The sequence below is a fragment of the Scyliorhinus canicula genome, chromosome 10 (genome assembly GCF_902713615.1).
Source record: "Scyliorhinus canicula chromosome 10, sScyCan1.1, whole genome shotgun sequence".
Taxonomy (NCBI): Eukaryota; Metazoa; Chordata; class Chondrichthyes; order Carcharhiniformes; family Scyliorhinidae; genus Scyliorhinus; species Scyliorhinus canicula.
The window spans coordinates 95182436-95202741 of NC_052155.1; the positions used below are offsets into that span (position 1 = coordinate 95182436).

The following is a 20306-nucleotide window of genomic DNA, read 5'->3' on the forward strand; positions in this document are numbered from 1 at the left end:
TGAGTTATTCATGGAGGATTGGAACACTCCAAATGTAAGGGTAGTGGAAGATATACCACTACTTATAAAGGGGGAGATCAAAAACATATTTGTACTTCCGGCTGAGTATGAAGTGGAGAAATCAGGGTGTTTAAATTAATCCTCCTCCTGTCTGTAGCATTGTCATTTAGCTGTAAGGCACAATGTGTTGGAAGTAAAGAATGTACTCATGGGAACCTCAGTCCACAAGGCCAGAAGGATCATGTGTGAGGGAAATGTTAAATGTTTAGGTGTGCTGTGGGGGTGTTCTGTAGATGGGATTAATAGTCGGAGAAAGGTGATGGATTTTTCCTCTGAACATAAGAACTAGGAATTACTGGGTTATGGCAATTCATCCCCTCGAGCCCACTCCACCGTTCAATACGATCATGGGTGATCTCATCGCCACTTTCCAGCCTGTTCTCGATAACCCTTCAACCCATTGCTGATTAAAAATCTGTCGCTCTCCTCCTTAAATTTACTCAATGTCCTGGCTTTGAAGGAACTCTGGGGTAGCGAATTCCACAGATTCATGACCCTTTGAGAAAAGTATTTTCTCCTTATCTCTGTTTAAAATCTGCTACTCCTTACCCTAAAACCATGACCTCTCATTCTAAGAAGCTTCACAAAGTTCTACGTCTACTTTGTCAGTACCCTGTATCATCTTACATATCTCAATTATATCTCCTCTCATTCTTCTCAGCTCTAGGGCCTACAGGCCTAAACTGCTCAATTTCTCTTCATAAGACAAACCCCTCAAGCGGGATTCTCCGTCCCGCCGCACCAGCGCAGGGGCTCCCTGCAGGCAATATGGCTGAGCCCTACAGGGGCCTGCTCGGAGTAAAGTAGGCCTCCATGGAACCTGCCCTCCCCACGATCGGTAGGCCCCAATCACGGGTCAGGCCACCGTGGGGGCCCCCTGGGGCCGGATGGCCTCGCCCCCCCGCTCCAGGACGGTCCCCACACACTCACCTTCCAGGTCCCACCGTGTGGGAGGTGAGTAATCCATGCCGGCACGACTCAGCCAGACTCGGCAGCCACTGGCCCATCGGAGCCCGGACAATCATCGGGGAGCCGCTGTCAATGGCCCCCGACTGGCGTGGTTACGATCCTGCGGCCGCCCGAAATACGACACTGGAGAATCCGGAAGCCGGTAGCGGGGCACGATTCTCACGTCCCCCCGGGGATTGTTTGACCTGGCGCTGGGTCGGAGAATCCCGGCCCTGGTCTCCTTGCAACCATGTCTCAGTGGGCAGCGCGGTAGCATAGTGGTTAGCACAATTGCTTCACAGATCCAGGGTCCCAGGTTCGATTCCCGGCTTGGGTCACTGTCTGTGCGGCGTCTGCACGTTCTCCCCGTGTGTGTGTGTGTTTCCTCTGGGTTCTCCGGTTTCCTCCCACAGTCCAAAGATGTGCTGGTTAGGTGGATTGGTCATGCTAAATTGCACTTAGTGTCCACAATTGCCCTTAGTGTTGGGTTGGGTTGCTGGGTTATGGAGATAGGGTGGAGGTGTGGGTTTGGGCAGGGTGCTCTTTCTAAGAGCCGGTGCAGACCCGATGGGCTGAATGGCCTACTTCTGCACTGTAAATTCTATGATCACTACCAAATCATACCCCTTTGTCTCTATTTGCGCTGTTAATTCATTAATTTTGTTCCAAATGCTGCATGCATTAAGACACAAAGCCTTTAAATTTATTCTGTTATCAACTTTCCCAACTTGCACAACATTGAGGGCCGAAGGGCCTGTTCTGTGCTGTACTGTTCTATGTTCTATGTTCTATGTTCTTGTATGTTTCCTCAGTGCAATATGATCTTCACACATTCTGTTCATTGCTTTTATTTTCTGGTAACAATTAGCCTCATCAGTAACCTGCACTCCTTCCTTAACCTTTAACTTTGATTTTCTAATTTTCAATGCAATTGAACTCTCCCTCCACTATTTAGTTTAAATCTTCATATGCTATTTACGAATAAACAATGGATTTAAACTCACTGAAGTCAAATGTGCAAGATGCATTTATTTTTTTACATTCCTTTTTGCTGCCTATTTTCTTGCCACTTTTTTTTCTCTTTTAATCTTTTCATCTCATTTTTTTCATCTTCAGCATTTTTCTTCCCATTTTATTCAATTCTGAGTGTAATTGTTGAAAAGCTGAAAGCCCAATTAAATCAGTCGGGACTGTTAGAACTTAGTCCATAGGTCGTCATTGGGCTCAAAGAGACTACGGGTGAGAATTTCTTTGGTTATCATTGAAAAGTATGCATGTCCCTGGGGAATCAGCCTAGCCTGGATTGCACAAACAGATTTCTCCCCTCTGCAACTCCTGTCAGTCGTGAAAACTGTTCATAGAAGTGTGTTTTGAATCTTTACTGATCTTCAAGGTTGAACTATATTAACATGCTAATTTTTTTTCTTTTCAAGCTCTTTTTGAAGTTTTTGTCAAAAAGAAAGGCATTCAAGTATTCAGCAGTGTGGATAGCCCAAACCTAGCTCTTGCTATTGATCGGAATCAAGTTATTGGGTCGGTAAGAAAATTTAATACCTTTAGCTATTTTGTATCAGTGATTAGCAATGTTGAAAACAATAAATTGTAATCTAGTTTCGCATCTTTTGGGCAGATCATTTTGTGTAGGGAGAGAAAGTTGAAAAATAGATCATGAAGAAAATTAAGGATGTACACTTGACTGAATTGTTTATCTATTTTGGTACAATTTAGTGCTGATGTATAGGCAATGAGTGTATAGCAGTTGTATTATTTAAAATTAGGTCTGAAGTGTTGTTAAACTATTCCTATGGGCTCTGCAAAAATGCAACTGGCAAATATTTGCATGTATTCATTAACAACTTGTATCACCCTTGAGAAGGTGGTGGTGAGCCACGTTCCTGAACCGCTACTGTCTATGTCGCGTGGGTACACGTACAGTGCTATTAGGAAGGGAGTTCTGGGATTTTGACCCAGCGACAGTAAAGGAGCTGCGATATAGATTCAAGTCAGGATGGTGTGTGACTTGGAGGGGAACTTCCAGCTTTCTGTTGCCCTTCTCCTTCTTGGTGGTAGCGGTTAGGGTTTGGAAAGTGTTGTGGAAGAAACCTTGGTGAATTGCTACAGTGGCTGTACACAATGCTGCCACCCAGCGTCGGTGGTGGAGGGAGTAAACGTCTAATTTGGTGGATGGTGTGGCAGTAAAACAAGGTGCTTTGACCTCAATTGTGTTGAACTTCTTGAGTATTCAATGGCTTTAATCATCCAAGCAAGTGGAGAGTATTCCATCACACACCTGACCTGTGCCTTATGGATGTTGGCCAGGCTTTTGGGAGTTAGGAGGTGAGTTTCTTGCCTCAGAATTCCAAGCCCTGACCTGCTCTTGTAGCAACAGTATTCATTTGGTTGGTCCAGTTCAGTTTCAAGTCAATGGTATCCCTCAGGATACTGATTGTGGGGGATTCAATTATGATAAAGCCATTGAATGCCAAGGGGAAATAGTTAGGTTCTCTCTTGTTGGAGATGGTCATTGCCTGGTGCTTGGGTGGCACAATTATTACGTGTCACTTATTAGAACAAGCTTGAATGTTATCCAGGCCTTGCTGCACATGGACAAGAACTGCGTCAATATCTAAGGAGTTGTAAAAGGTGCTGAACATTGTGCAGTCATCAGCAAACAACCCCACTTCTGACCTTATGATTGGTTCAAGGTCATTATGAAACAACTGAAGATGATTGGCCTTATCACAGTACCCTGATGAACTACAGCAGCATTGGCTTGGGACTGGGTTGATTGATTTCCAACAACCATAACCAACGTCGTTTCTGGTAGGAGGCATCACTAACCAGTGGAGAGTTTTCCCCCAGTTCCCATTGACTCTAGTTTTGTGAGGGCTCCTTGATGCTACACCCAATAAAATGTGGCCTTGATATCAAGGGTAGGCAGTCTCACTTCACCTCTTGTGTTCAGCTCTTTTGTCCGTTTTGCAACCAAGGGTGTAATGGGGTCAGGAGCTGAGTGGCATTGACATGACTCAAACTGAGCGTCAGTGAGCAGGTTATTGCTGAGTAAGTGCCATTTGATGAACGGGACTTTCCAGACAGGCCAGTGGCAGGATTCATGTTGAGTGGGGCCACAAAATATGGAGTGATGGCCAAAGTCAATTTTCCGCTGCAGAAATTTTCCCAACCCACTTTCATGGCAGATCACATTTCCTGTTGCACCATGGAAACCTTATTTGCATTCCTTTTCATCTCATGAATGCTTATTAAAAACACAGCTTGCTGGAATCACATTCACACTCCGAATCCAATTGCCCCACCAATGGATATTTAGACTGGTCACAACTAGATTTACAACCCGGCGACCTGCACTTCCTCGTGTTTTTGAGGAATGTATACTCAGCGTTTGCCTTCATTTCACTGCGATGCTCTTGTGCTAAGGTTGTTCAGGCAAGACCAGCAGTAAGGCAAGGGGTCGAAGGCACACGTTTAAAAACAGGATGATTGGAACCCAGGAGGGAATGGGTGGACAGAGACACACGACTTTGGGTCGGGGGTGTTTAAATGAAGAGGAGAAATAATTATAAGGCATTGTGCACCGTGTAGTCAGGGCCAGAGAGCAAAGACAGTCTTTGGGAGTCCATTACATGGTACAAGGTTGTGTCTGCCATGTATATTTTGATCCCAGTTCAGTAGGTGGAGGGCCTCTCCATGCTGTGTTGATCGTACATAGCATGGTGTGTGGGGTGTGGTCAGTCCCTCACATATTTGGGTCCTGGGGTTGTTGGCTTGGCGCTGGTCAGCAGATGGCACAGTCACAGACAGGGGTGGTATCTCGAGCCTGTAAATGTGGGACTGGTCAGTAGGGGTGGGGCATTCAATTATCTCATGGTGGTGATAGTGTGGTGGTCTTGGTAGTTACTGCATGATGTCTCAATATGGAGAGGGGTGAATTTGACATGGGGCATGGACATCCACAGAAATTACTTCAGAGGGAATAACAGGGATACGAACTGGAATAACAATGGGCTCCAGGGTTAAAGGGGCACACAGGAGAGTGCTTGGAGGGTCCACATGATGCCCTTCCAGGATGATAGGAGGGACTTGGGATAGGAGTGTTATGATGCTGGTTTCACAGTAGAAGTGAACCAACACTGTTACAACATCCGATGGAATGACGCACTAAAAGACTAAGGGCTCTGAGGGCTTATGGGAGGAGTCGACTCTTGCATTTTTGGACCAATTGAATGAGCACCCTAATAATTTCCAATTTCAGAGAGGCATTTGGCTCAATCCAGTGTACCGAAGATGCTTCACAAACTTGCAGATGAATGACAGTATGCCGCAGGTTCTTTCAGTTGTCAAGGGATATAGTGGCTCACATTTGCCACCATTGGTAGAATCTGATGCTCCATGGACTGGATGACCATCCATTGCCAGTCGTTATAAAGATGATGCCGCACTCAACATTTTCGCAAATGACTGGTTCCAGGGTTCCACTGGGGACTTCTGCGGAATATTGCAATCCTCCACCCATAATTGCGTACAAGAGGTCACCGATGCCCTATTAAGTAAAGTACACAATTATGTACAGTTCTCCCTGGATAAAGCCAGCCAGGCTGCCAGAGCAGTGAGATTTGCAAGATTTCCAGCTTCCCAAAGGTGCAGAGAGCCATCAACTGCACACATGTGGCCTTACGAGCTCCATGGCAGCTGCCACAAAGTAGGAAAGGCTTCCAGTCTCTCAACATGCAGCTGATCTGTGATCCCGGAAAGTAGCTTATGCAGGTCTCTTGCTGAAGTCCAAGTAGTCTATGTCAAATACATTTCCCTCCTGGTCACCACTTTGAAAAATTCAATTAAGTTGTTTGACCATGACCTCACCTTAACAAAACCATGCTGACTGTTCTTGATTAATCCCTGACACTCCAATTGCAGATAGATTCTGTCTCTCAGAATTGTTTCCAATAGTTTTGCTATGACTGAGGTTAGTCTGATTGGCCTGTAGTTTCCTGGGGCTGGATTCTCTGATTTGGAGACTATGGGCGGGATTCTGTAATAATGGGGCTATGTCCCCACGCCGGCATGAAAAGACTGGCGCCAATGACTCCGGCGTCAACAGCCACCGAAAGTGAGGAATTCTCACCTTTCAAGGGGGCTAGGTTGCCACCGGAGTCTTCCCCGCAGCTCCAGCCGGCGCGGAAAGGCCCATGCGAGTCCGCACGTGCACGGAACGGCCGGCATATTTCCACACGTGTGCAGAGCGGCCAGCGTATTTCCACGCATGCGCGGGGGTTCCCTTCTCTGCGCTGGTCCCCGGGCAATTTGGCGGAGCCCTACAGGGGCTCGGCATGGAATAAAGTAGGCCCCCATGGAACCAGCCCGCCCACCAATCGGTAGGCCCCGATCGCGGGCCAGGCCACCGTGGGGCACCCCCCACCGATGTCGGATCTCCGCACACTCAACTTCCAGGTCCCGCCGTGTGGGAGGTGAGTAATCCATGCCGGCGGGACTCGGTCAAACTCGTCGGCCACTCAGCCCATCGGGACTCGAAGAATCGTCGGAGGGGCCGTTGTCAACGTCCCCCGACTGTCGCGGCGAAAATCCCGCGGGCGCCCGGAAAATGGTGCCGGAGAATGGTGAAGCCAGCTTCGGGGCAGCGGGGCGCCATTCTCCCGCTCCCCTGGGTATTTTCCAACCCAGCGCCGGGTCGGAGAATCCCGGCCTCATCCCCACACCGGCTTGAAATGCCAGGAAAACTTTCGCAAAATGCCCACCAATTCCCCGTTTTGCTAGGGGCTAGCAGGGAGACAGTGTAGAGCACCTGACTCTAGCTGTTGATACGGCCTGGAGAATTGCCGGGTCCGTGGCCACGCCATCATTCATGGCGGATGCCACTAACGGACCCGGCCCGCGAAATAGTCCCCCCTTCGGCTAGCTCGAGCGCGCTAGACCGCCCCACTACAGTACCCCTAGCCCCGAATATGTCTGCACCTGCCCGCGGATCAACCCTCCCCGACTATGGCGGCGCTGGATTAAGTCCGCAGCCGCCACGCTAAATCCCCAATGGGTGAGACCACACGTGTCCTGCAACATCGGGAACTCGGCCCGTCGGGGATGGAGCATCGCGGGGCATGCTTCAGCTAACATATGGAGGCCGTGTATACGGTGTGCAGTGTACTCTGCCGCTTTTCAGGGGGCGGAGCATCGTGAAAGCGGCACCACTCCTGATTTTGGCATCATCGGGGATTCTCCACCCCGTCGCGGTCGCGATTTCGGCATCGGGGATCAGCGAATCAAGCCCCTGCTTTATCCCTTGCTCCATTCATGGATAATAATACCACTTTGTCTATCCTCCAGTCCTGCAGACGGAGGAGATTTGGAATGGCAGGACACCCTCGGAGAGTCCTGTACAACTCCCTCTTGAATGTAAACCACTGCGCATCCACCTCTGGTAGGCCTGTCCTGCTTGTGGGACAGGACATACCCACTCTGGTACTGGTGGCTGGGGATTGTCCTTATGGTATGATTCCATGAGTGTGACTTTGTCAGGCTGTTGCTTGTCTAGTCTGTGAGACAGCTCTCACAATTTTGACACAAGCCCCCAGATATTAGTAAAGAGGACTTTGCAGGTAAAAGAGGGCTGGGTGTGCCATTGTGTTTCCAATGCTCAGTCCGAGTGGTCTGTCCAGTTTAATTCATTTTTGACTTCTCTTTAGCGGCTTAATACAACTGAGTGGCTTGCTAGACCATTTCAGAGAAGGGTTAATGATCAACCAAATTGCCAGAGGTCTGAAATCTCGGGTGGAATTCTCCGCAAGGCCCAACGCGTCGTGAAACCTGGAGAGGTTCACGACGGCGTCGGAAGCCTCTCCCGGCCCCCTATTCTCCCCTACCCGGGGGGATAGGCGGACCGTACCGGGAAACTCGACGGCCGGGCCTTGTCCCTGGCTTCAAGGCGCGGCGATCCAAGGATGACGCCACGGCAGCACCTAATAACGTCAGCCGCACATGCGCGGGTTGGACAGCTTAAACCCGCGCATGCGCGGTTGCCTTCTTTCCCCTCAGCCGCCCGCAAGACGTGGCAGCTTAATCTTGCGGGGCGGCGGAGGGGAAAGAGTGCGTCCCCTTGAGACGCCGGCCCGACGATCGGTGGGCACCGATCGCAGGCCGATCCCCTCCCGAGCACGGTCGTGGTGCTCGATCCCCGATCCGCCCCCCCTAGGCCCCACACTTACCTGGCGCGCCATATTCACGATGGCAGCGACCAGGTGTGGTTGCCGCCGTCGGGAACGGCAGGCCGTTCGGCCCATCCGGGTCAGAAAATCGCGGGCCGCCGTGAAAAACGCGTGTCAGAAAACTGGACACGCCATTTTGGGGGTGAGGGGGAGAATAGCGGGAGGTGCGGGAGCGGACCTCCCGCTATTCTCCCACCCATCGTGGTTGCGGAGAATCGCGGCCCACATGTAGGCCAAGGTAAGGAATGCAGATTTCCTTCCCTAAAGGATATTCCTTTTTTTTTCTTTGATCATGGTATTTGGACCAGCATTTGCTGCCCTTTCCTAATTGCCCTGGAACTGAGCTCGGCTATTTCAGAGGCCTGAAAGGGAAGTTTGTTCTGCATCTGGTCAGGATCTAGCAGATTTTCTTCCCTCACGACATTAATGAACTTGATGGATTTTTACGACAATTGACAATAGTTTCATGGTCACTGTTACTGAGACCAGCTTTTTCCTCATTCGGTTTTGAATTTAAGTCCCACCATCTGCCTCATTAGGATTTGAACACCATTATCTCGGGCCTCTGGGCCTGAATTGCTCATCTGGCGACATTTTAAAACATTTGTTCATGGTATGTGGCCGTTGTTGGCTGGGCCAGCATTTAATGCCCATCCCTGAGGGCATTTAAGAGTTGATCACATTGCTGTGGATCTGGAGTCACATGTTGACCTGACAAGGTGAGGATGACAGAGTTCCTTCCCTAAAGGACATTACTGAACCAGATGGGATTTTATGACAATTGACAATGGTTCCATGATCATTATTAGACTTTGTATTCCAAATTTTAATTGAATTCACCATCTGCCATGGTGGGATTTGAACCCAGACCCCCAGAGTATTACCTTGGGTCTCTCGATTACTATTCCAGCATATTGTGATCTCAGACCAGACCCCAACATTTGCTATGATACCAAACAGGAACCCCAATCACTCTTTTTTCATTTGTAAAACTGTGAGGAAAGGATACAGGAGTGATTCCATACAGAAATGGGGATTTGATGTATTAAAGCAAACATTATTATTAACACAGTATTAAATTACCTTAACATCACAGAAATATAGCTTAGAATTACCAGTTAAACAATGCTGAACAATAAAATGAAATACTAACTCCGTGGGTGGCACGGTAGCACAGTGGTTAGCATTGTTGCTTCACAGCTCCAGGGTTCCAGGTTCGATTCCCAGCTTGAGTTACTGTCTGTGTGGAGTATGCACGTTCTCCTCGCATCTGCGTGGTTTCCTCCAGGTGCTCCGATTTCCTCCCACAGTCTAAAGATGTGCAGATTAGGTGGATTGTCCGTGCTAAATTGCCCCTTCGTTTCCAAAAAGGTTAGGTGGGGTTACTGGGTTCCGGGGATGGGATGGAGGTGTGGACTTAAGTAGGGTGCTCTTTCCAAGGGCTGGTGCAGACTCACTGGGCCGAATGGCCTCCTTCTGCACTGTAAATTCTACGATTCTATGATTCTTACTGATTCCACTTTATCTCCAATCAGCAAATTCCATCACAAATCAAAACCCACTTTTAAATAAAGTTACCTAACACAGGATGACTTGCGAATCTCTGGCTGGAGTTCTTGAAAGACTGCTTCGAAAGGAGAGAGGTATGTTCAGTTAACAACCTGCAGATCCCTGTGTGTCAGATTAATGCTGAATCTGACAGCCTTCTGCAAAAGCTGCTGTTCAGCTCATACCTTCCGAAATTAAACTAAAAACACTGCCTACTACAGACCTGGCTCCTCGCATTGCTTATATGATCTTTATTCCACTCAAATCCCATGACCTACTTACTTACATTTAAGCAACAATGGGCTGGATTCTCCCACCCCCCAACTACATGTTTGTCGGCGACACACCGTTCACTCGTGGCAAAATTCTCTACTTCCATCGCTTGTCAATGGGATTTCCCACTGAAGCCACCCCATTGCTGGGAAACCTGTGGGCCTAGGTGCGCTGCCAGCAGGAACAGAAAGAGAAGGGAGTACCAGGGGCAGTAGAACAGATGGCCTCAAATGGTTTCCTGATCTTTTTGTGCTTGTTGAGAGATGAGGGAAGAGGAGGTTGGAGAAATGTTTTTAAGAAGGCTGCGAATAATGACTCATGAAGTGCAATTCCTAATATTACAAATTTGCATTTATTATGAAATCACAGTAAACGGATTAGACCATGTGAATTTGACCTGTTTTGCTCACGCAAACTAGGATAGTATTAACTTTGTGTCTCATAACTCAAAACCAATTAGTGCCATATTTGCGGACAATTGAAATATCAGATTTAATTACTAATATATTTCTTTTATCTCAGAAACTATAAATCTCATTAGGTTGGCTGACCATTTAAATGGGATATCATCAAGCTAAATTAATTATATTGAATTTGTGTGTAAATTAAAATAATATAAGATACTTTAAACTATCTTACTAAATGTTACTACTACTCTAATTTATAGTCAACAGAGGTTGAGAAGAGTAGCATTCATTTTGTATGTGTTTTATGTTGTACATTGTATAAACTTTAATGTATTTCATTTGACTGATTGAATGTTCTGACAAATATGTCTGATACAGGGGAAAGCTCGAATTCTCTGTGATTGACGGTTCACCCTAAGACCATCGCTCTGTAATACTAGAGTCTGTTCAAATTCCGGGACAGATAGTTGCATTCACTTAGAAGGAAGACCTGTAATGCAGCAGCTAAGGAAGATTCAGACATTATCAAAGATTTTATTGTCCATGTTAAGGTACTGGTTAGCTGAAAGTTTTGGTAATATGTTGAGTTACAATTGGGGGTATATAAAGATATTAATAAAGATATTGGGCGCTGATTCGCCCCTACCCGGCGGGGCGGACGGTCCTGACTCCATGGAGTGGGGTGAACCACGCCCAGCGTCAGCTGCCGGAAGGTGTGGAAATCCTCCACACCTTCAGGGGCTAGGCCGGCGGCGGCGGTTTGGCGCCGTGGCCATCGGCACGGAGGGCTTGGCGCCGCGCCAACGGGTCTCCGCTGGCCAGCGCGAGTTGCCGTATGCCAGGAGCGCCAGCGTGTGCTGGCATCATCCCAGCGCATGCGCAGGGGAGTTGTCCTCCGCACCAGCCATGGCGGAGGTAAACAGCAGCCGGGGCGGAGGGAAAGAGTGCCCCCATGGCACAGGTCCACCCACGGATCGTGGGCCTGATCGCGGGCCAGGCCCACCGTGGAGGCATCCCCCGGGGCCAGATCCCCCTGCGCCTCCCGAGGACCCTGGAGGCCGCCCGCAGAGCCAGGCCCTGCCGGTAAGTACCAGGGCTAAATTTACCACCGTGGGGGATCGGCCTAAATCGGAGGCCGCTCGCCCATCGCGGACCGGAGCATCGCCGGGGGGGGGGGCACTGCTAGCGGCCGCCGACCGGCGCGGTGCAATTCCCCCCACCCGCCAAAACGCCGGTGGCGGAGAATTCGGCAGCCGGGGGGGGCGTGGAGGGATTCACGCTGCCCCCCGGCGATTCTTCCGCCCGGCGGGGGGTCGGAGAATCCCGCCCATTAACTTGAATAATTAAATCATTTCATTTGTAGTGGTTATCACATTCGCCTAACAACGCGAAGGTCCCCGCTTCGAACCGGGCAGGAACATCAAGTGTTCTCGCGTTGTGTGAGGAATGTTTCCACAAATGCGTTTATTCTCCAATCTAGTACGTTCTAGGAATGTCACATTTAGGGGCTGGTTTAGCACAGTGGGCTAAACAGCTGGCTTATAATGCACAAGGCCAGCAGCGTGGGTTCAATTCCTGTAATAGCCTCCCCCAACAGGCGCCGGGAATGTGGCGACTAGGGGCTTTTTCATCACAGTAACTTCATTTGAAGCCTACTTGCGACAATAAGCGATTATTATAGGGGCTGTTTAGCACAGGCTAAATCGCTGGCTTGAAAGCAGACCAAAAGAGGCCAGCTGCATGGTTCAATTCCCGTACCAGCCTCCCCGAACAGGTGCCGGGAATGTGATGACTAGGGGAGTTTCACAGTAACTTTCATTTGAAGCCTACTTGTGACATAACGATTTTCATTTTCATTTGTTCATTTTCACCCCAAGAGTAGTTTGAATTCACTGATGAATCAGTGGTTTCATGAACAGTTTTGTGCAAATGCCTGAATTTTGTTGGCAAAAAAGATAATTTTGATGTGCAAATAATCACTGAACAGATTTACTTACTTTTGAACTGTACCAATAATTCGTATTTTGAGTTGTGAGAGGTTAATGGACCATAAAAAGCGAGGTGAATGGCAGTTTAGAACATTTGAACAAAATAAATAGAAGCAGATAACCCCTCGAGCCTACTCCACCATTTTATAAAGTCATGGCTGATCTTTGATGTTAGTTTCAATTTCCCTTTTCCTCCTTTCCTGAATTGGAGGTATATATTTCCTGCCTTCCAATCCACTTAGAATGTTCTAAAATCTTGGACGATCCCAATCAGTAACCACAGGATGTGACTTAACCAATAAAAATACAGATTTTGTTCTAGGCAGGAATCGAGGGGTCACTCCCGGCACTCTGACCCCATTATCTAACGGCACTCTGTTTTTATGGGGCCCCGGCGGGAAACGCCATGCCGAGGCAGCACTTAACCATATATCCTGCACATGCAGGAAAATATCACACACCATTTTTTTACATCTTGACTCCCCAATGCAAACCCCCAAAACCCTCCCCCCCAACTCACCTGTCGGGGGTCCTCGAGGCTCCCTGCACCTCACCACATACAGGCAGGCACCCCAGGTCCTGATTCCCAGCGCAGGCAAAATGCCAGCCCTTGCCAGAGTGCCCAAGTGGCATTTCCAGGGTTCCCAGGCTGGCAGTGGCAAAGTGCCAGATCGCCACCCTGACCAGAGCTAAACCATCCGGGGGCCTTCAATCGCCTGGGTGACCCCCCCCCCCCCCCCCCCCCCCCCCCCCCACAAGTGCCATTCCATGGGTCCCCATTTGTAGGGACCAGTGCTAAACGGCGCCCGCTGGTGTTCTCCTTGGCGAGGCCAGTCGATGCCAGGTGGCCATTCGATCGGCATCAGCATAGCTAAGTGTGCTTTTAAGCTCTTTTAGTAATGCAAGTCTAGGTCCCGTTTTCATTGTGGGCAGGATCCAGATCACAACGTCTTGCAAGATCCTGTTAGATTTCTCAAGGCATAACGACTGGCAGGAATCTTGGAAGAGGTCCCGCTTCTGTTGGGACACGGCCAGTAAATCACACTCCCTATCTCTGCAACCACGGTATATAAAAGAGGGTGTGAGAAAGCAGGGAACTACAGGCCACTTAGCCTGATATCAGTTGTCAGGTAATTGCTGGGATCCATTATTAAGGCAGTGGTCCAGGGCAGGACTTGGAAAATCATGATGTGATTCGGCAGAGTCTATGTGGTGTTTTGAAGGGAAATGGCTTGCAGTTCCATTAACTTCTCATTAATGATTTACATAATTAATTGATTAATTTATTCAATAGGAATGGTCAGAACATAACTATTGGAATTTTCATTGATTTTTTTTGATGAATTCAAGTGTATTTTAATTCATTTAATTTTAACTGTTCGATTTCAGGCACAGTTTATTGTATTTTTGGTGCCTTAATTAAAAATGAGGCCCAAATAAGTAATTAATAGGCTGTAAACAAGAAAATGAAACAGGGTCCATTTGGTTATTCTCCAGTTAGCAGGGATTTCCTAAGACACCTGAACTATGAAACATGCTTGTTGCAAAATTAAAATTGGTATCATCTATTGTTTTGGTATTGTGGGTACATTTTAGATCCAGATTGACATTTGAGGCATGTGTGTACACTTTGGGGGTTAGCAGGGTCAGAAGCCACATTGGGGGGATGTTATCAGATGTGTAATGAACAACCGCTAGGAGTGTTGAGTAAATGAAATCACTGCAGTTTTGGAGCTGCGTGTTCCAGTAATTCACCTTACCATATTTCAGCAGCAGGAAGGAACACCCTCTGGCAAATAAAATCATTTGAAATGAGTTTTGCATTCATTGCTGATTTAATTCTTCCTCCTCTTGTTTCAATTTCACAAGCATTTGGCAATTTCTATTCACATTTCAAGTTGCAAAACTTTATCGGGTGTGTGACAGATGCTGAAACTGACTTCACAGCTTCTGTCCAAACTGGTTGGTCCAAGGTACGGGTGCACAAATAGACATTCTTCTCAAAACACAACCTGACTTGGGAACGATCAGAGGCCAGGTGGAGCGGGATAAACGGCTGGAAGAGGGAGAAGGAGAAGGAAAGGTAGAAGGACTCTCAGCAAGAAGCTGAATCCACTGAGTATCCACTGAGGAATAATTCTACAACAGGAACCTCACCTCACACCTTGCCCTCTGTCATTAAACAATATGCCATCCAATTGGCCAAAGTTTATCAAGACAAACCATCATAATATAAACATTCCAAACCAAATTTAATTCAAAAGTTATCTAAATACCCTTGTATGGTCCCCTAGTTCCTGTACTCCATGTACCTTTACCTTTCCTCGTATCATTATGTAGGCTAGCCTTGTAGCAGCGGCAAAGTTGGTGGAAAGTGATTCCAGATTATCTTGGAGGACAACCTTGAGCAACTCAACCGAGAAGGCTCAACTTTGGACTGCAGGATTTCAGCATGAACAGAACTCTCTCTCTGGGCTGGCTGGCTGATAGGTAATTTTAAGTGCACTGCCAGAGTGGCAGTGGTGGGAGAACGAATGCTTTAATCCAGAAAAAAGACAGAAGGGTTATTCTGTATGGAGCCATATCCACTCCTCAAGGTGCATCACTTCAGCAATCTTAGCAATTTGTGGATGACAAATTGCTGGCCTCTTTAAACACTGTAACCCACAGCCTTGATGACAGCAGTCTGGGCTTGCATGACAACAAGTTGGCCTTGCCTGGCTTCAGCCTGAGCTTTGAATACAGCACCCAGACAACTGGGGGACATCAATTAAAAGGCAGTGCATCTTGATTGGATCCATCGGTGTGCTAAAGAATTTGGCAACCATATTCATGCTGGAAATGCTGGGCTTCAAGCTCTGCACCAAGTTTGTGTTGCACTGTTTGGGTATTGAAAGGAGAAAGGCACAAGGGTTAGGATGTGGGGAGGGAAGAGAAAAAGAATGTGCCTATTTGCACCACTTGCAGATTGGAAATCGGAAGAGAATGTAGTGGGATGTTGAAATGAGGACTTAGGTATAAGGATGCTATCATCTTCAATAACTTCGGTCTCTCCACTGGCTAAAGCCTCAGCCACAGATGGCAACACCTCTTCCATGAAGTTTAGGATATACAGGCACACCTGTCCCCCTCCAGCTAGCTGCTTCTCCCTCCGGTTGTGCATCACCTGGCCCTGCAAGAGAGAGGGCAAGAGAGAGGGCACTGTATTGGTAAGTGTTGTGCAATCTCTTTGGCTAAGGAGATTGCCATGGCTGAATAACTGGTAGTGTGTGCGCAAGCTGTGAGATGTAGGTGTGAGGCTTGCTTAAGATCTAAACGTGTAAAGTTGTGTGGAGTATGTGCAAGTCGGATATGAATCCTGAATAAAGAATGCTGAAGGTAAGCAATGGGGTGAATGATTAGCTAAAACTATTGGAGTTCTGGAGTGTGTTTGCTTCAACACAAGAAGTATGACAGGTAAAAAGGATTAGCTTAGAGCTTGGATTAATGCGGGGAATTATGATACTGTATTGCTATTATGGATACATGGTTAAAGGAGGGATAGGACTGGCAGCTTAACATTCTGGGATATTGATGTTTTAGACTAGACAGAGAGGGTAGCAGAAAGGGTGGGGAGTTGCTTTACTGGTTAGGGAACGTACCACAGCTGCGATGAGGGAGGATATCTTGGAGGATTCATTTGTCAAAGTGGGCAATTATAGGTAATTATAGGCCGGTGAGCCTGACGTCATTGGTGGGGAAGCTGTTGGAGAGGATACTGAGGGACAGGATGTATTCACATTTGGAAGTGAATGAACTTGTTAGTAGGCAACCTGGTTTTGTGTGCGGAAGGTCATGTGTTACCAACTTAATAGAGCTTTTTGAGGTCGTGACAAAATTAATTGATGAGGGAAAGGCTGTGGATGTTGTTCAAATGGACTTTAGTAAGGTGTTTGACAAGGTCCCTCATGGCAGACTAGTACAAAGGTAAAGTTGCATGGGATTCGGGGTGGTCTGGCTAGATGGATAAAGAACTGGCTTGACAACAGGAGACAGAGTAACAGCGGAAGGGCGTTTTTTAGAATGGAGATCTGTAACTGATGGTTTTCCACAGGGATCAGTGCTGGGACCACTATTGTTTGTAATATATTTAAGTGACCTGGAGGAAAATGTAGATGGTCTGATTGGCAAGTTTGCAGATGACACTGAGATATAGTTGCAGATATGAAGGGGACTGTCAGAGAATACAGCAAAACATAGATAGATTGGAGAGTTGGGCAGAGAAATGGCAGATGGAGTTCAATCTGGACAAATGTGAGGTGATCCAATTTGGAAGATCAAATTCAGGTGTGAATTATACAAAAAATGGCAGAAGCATTGACATACAGAGGAATCTAGGCGTTGAGGTCCATGGTTCCATGAAAGTGGCAATACAGGTGGATAAATTCGTCAAGAAAGCATATGGCATGCTTACCTTCATCGGCCGAGGAATTGAGTACAAGAGTTGGTAGCTCATGTTACAGTTGAATAAAACTTCAGTTAGGCCACATTTAGAATATTACGTGCAGTTCTGGTTGCCACACTGCCAGAAGGTTGTGGATGCTTTGAAGAGAATGCAAAGAAGGTTTACCAGGATGTTGCCTGGTCTGGGGAATGTTAGCTGCTAGCTTGCCCCAGGCCTTCCATCACGGGCGCCACCCTTCTCACAGAGTTGGCCTGGGAGTCACACAATTGGCACCACCTCTTCCACTTAAAGGCGATTACACTCCTCCAGTTGTACAAGCAGGTGCTAGAATGTTACTGCACCCCGTCCTCTAAAGTCTGGCTCTGTACTTGCATCTGCACCATGATGGAATAACCTTTTCCAGAGATGTGGCATCTCTCCTGGGGGGGGGCAGCTGTTCCCTGGGATCAGGCATCCTTCCAACTGGCTGCTCCCTCAGGGGTTCTTGCCTCCATCTGATGTGCTGCAGTATGTGTGTGGTTCTCACCAAAGGGTAACCCAGGAACGTGATTGCTAACATATCCTACCGAGGTGATAGTCTCTGTGCTGGTGGATGGCACTGGTGAAAGAGTGCCGAGAAGTCGGTGTCTTTGCTGGAGGTCTACTCTGGGGTGTTCTGAGGGTCTGAGGTGGGCGGCTGTGACTATGCATGGCCCAGCCTTCTCTGATGGGGATCCTGCAAGACAAAGGACATTGGGTCAGCCCTTGGGAAGCTCAGGGCTGTGGGAAATGAAAGGCTCACTTGAGGTAGGACATCTGGATAATGTTGAATTGGACTCTGACTTTTTTGCCGAATGCTGACCTTCATGTCAGCCACTGCTTGCTCCTCGGCCTCTCCCATGATTTCTACAGCCCTTTCTTCAAAAAGGGTGTGGATATGTATCTCTGGCATGCCCCGCCCATCTTCAGATGCTCCCTTCGATTATGGCCCACTTTACTCTTGGGGACACAGAAAGGACATCCTGAGATGCTGGCATACCAGTTTTAGGGGTGGGTGGAGCAGTATCTAGTTGGTAGCAGTTTTGGGCAAGGCGCCTGGCCAAAGAGGCCAGGGCGGGTATTGGGAGTTCCTGAGGGTATGTTCTGAGGGTACAAGCTGATAGTGGAATGTTACTGGCACATAAGAGTTTGGGGGCAGAGGTCAAGGGTCAAGGACAGGAATGATACCAGGGTCAGACAGGTGGTTATTCACCAAGCAGCGAAAGGAGGTAATTCATCTTCTTCCTGCATTCTTTCTGTATTGCATGCTGGTCCTCTTGGTGAGGCTGCCAGCATTCACTGCATCTGCCATCTCATCCCAGGCTCAATTCATTGCAGCTGGCTGGTGTCTCCACCCTACCCTGGGGAAGAGGGTGTCCCTCCTCTCCTCAACGACATCCAACATCCCTTGGATGTCGCACCAAGGAAGGTCTTCTTGCAGTCATCCTCTTGGCTGGAATGAGAGTCTGGAATGAGTGGAGCTCATAACAGCTGCTCCATCTTGTCAGGCTCACAGTGGGATTTCCGACCCCAGCAAATGACTCGCATGGGGAATCCGGACTTGGGCATGATTCATGTGGTCTGTGTGTTGGCCCATTTGCATGGATGGGATCATGCCTCCCCAGCGCTCCTAACAGCATTGCAAAAATGTTCTCGTTCTCTGCTGGTGGGATCACTCAGGGCTGGATTCTCTGATTGCCGACGCCGAAATCGCGTTCGGCGATTGGCTGGAGAATCTGTTTTTATGTCGAAATCGGGGGAGCGCCATTTTTCGGATGCTGGGCCCCCTCAAAAATGGTGTAATCGCTGAGTATGCCCCATGCCAATGGAATGACGCCCTCCATCGATGCTCTGCCCCGATGGGCTAACTTCCTGATGGCGTCGGTCGCGTGTTCTCACAGTTTTCGGGGACCTCATGTGGTGGCTGCGCACTGTGTCCAGCACCACCACAGTCGGGCAGGATCTGTTTCGCTGGCCGGGGGGAGGGGGGGGGGGGGGGCTTTGGCGGAGGGTGAGAGGACTAGTGGGGGATGGTCCGGGGGTGGCAAGGGAGGTTACAAAGGGACACTATCTGGCAGCCTGGGTCCGCGCGCTGCCGGCGCCGTTTTATACAGCGTGGCCGTTGCAGATCGCTGCCATGCACATGCGCATCCATGGACCCGGCAATTCCCCATCTGTATCTGCAGGTGAAGCTGGGGGATTTTCATGGCGAGGCTGCCAGCCTCCCACTGGGGTAAGCATCAGTGCGGGGGCGGCACCCACCTTTTGGTTGTAAAACTAGACACATGCTCCAGACATAGCCTCAAATCAGACAATCCAGCCCTTAGGGCAGAATTCTCCGCTCCCCACGCCGGGTGTGAGAATCGTGGGAGGGCCGGACGACTCACGACACGCCGCCCTGGCACCCCCCACGATTCCCCCACTCCCCGCTCGGATGAATCGCCGGTCGCCGTTTTTCATGGCGACCGGCGATTCTCCGGCCCGGATGGGCCGAGCAGCCTGACGTTCCCGACCGGTTCACGACGGCGGCAACCACACCTGGTCGCTGCCGTCGTGAACATGGCGCAAAGTTTTGTTTGTGGCTTGTGGGCGGCGGAGAGCGGAGTGAGCACCACAGCTGTGCTCGGGATGGGACTGGCCCGCGATCGGTGCCCACCGATCGTCGGGCCGGCGTCTCCAAGAGACATACTCTTTCCCCTCCGCCGCCCTGCAAGATCAAGCCGGCAAGTCTTGCGGGGCAGCGGAGGGGAAGACGGCAACTGCACATGCGCGGGTTGGAGCTGGCAGGCGTCGTGACATCAGCCACGCATGCGCGGTTTGGAGCCGACCAACCTGCGCATGCGCGGCTGACGTCACTTAGGCGCCGCCGTCGCGTCATTCTCGGCGCGCCGACTTGACGTAAGCTTCAAGGCACGGCGGCCGAGATTTACGGAATGCTGCTCCTAGCCCCCTTGGGGGGGGGGGTGAATAGGGTGCGAGGAGCGGCCTCTGAGGCTGAGTTCACGACGGCCTTCCCGATGCCGCGCGGGAGCGGAGAATTCCACCCTTAGTCTCTGAACCAGAGAATCCCCACGTCCTATACATCATCTGAAGTCTGCTACTATTCTCATTGTTCACAAAATGTATGAGTTTCAAATAAATTTTGAAATTGTGCCCTGAATGCCCAATCTGGGAATAATCTGACCCTTGTGGAACATTGTTGCTTTCTTCCAGTCTACAAAACAACAGTGCATAAAAATCTATGCTTTCTGTTAGGCTTGGTGTGTGTAGTCAAACTGGACTTCCCACCGGCGTAGTTCTAACCTGCTCGTAGCCGGTGGGACCTCGGTGTGGATGGGTCCGGGGCGGCCTGTGGGGAGGGAGGGAGGGTACAACCCCAGGGGAG

General features: G+C 49.0%; 1 protein-coding gene across 1 annotated transcript in view; it reads left to right on the top strand.

The window, feature by feature from the left end:
• The window catches only part of LOC119972132, a 660627-nt gene that overhangs the window by 156502 nt on the left and 483819 nt on the right, over window positions 1-20306 (top strand). Inside the window, exons 15-16 of the mRNA XM_038808465.1 lie at window positions 2442-2545; window positions 10939-11022. Coding sequence (XP_038664393.1) covers window positions 2442-2545; window positions 10939-11022 — 188 coding nt within the window. The remainder of the gene's footprint in view (window positions 1-2441; window positions 2546-10938; window positions 11023-20306) is intronic.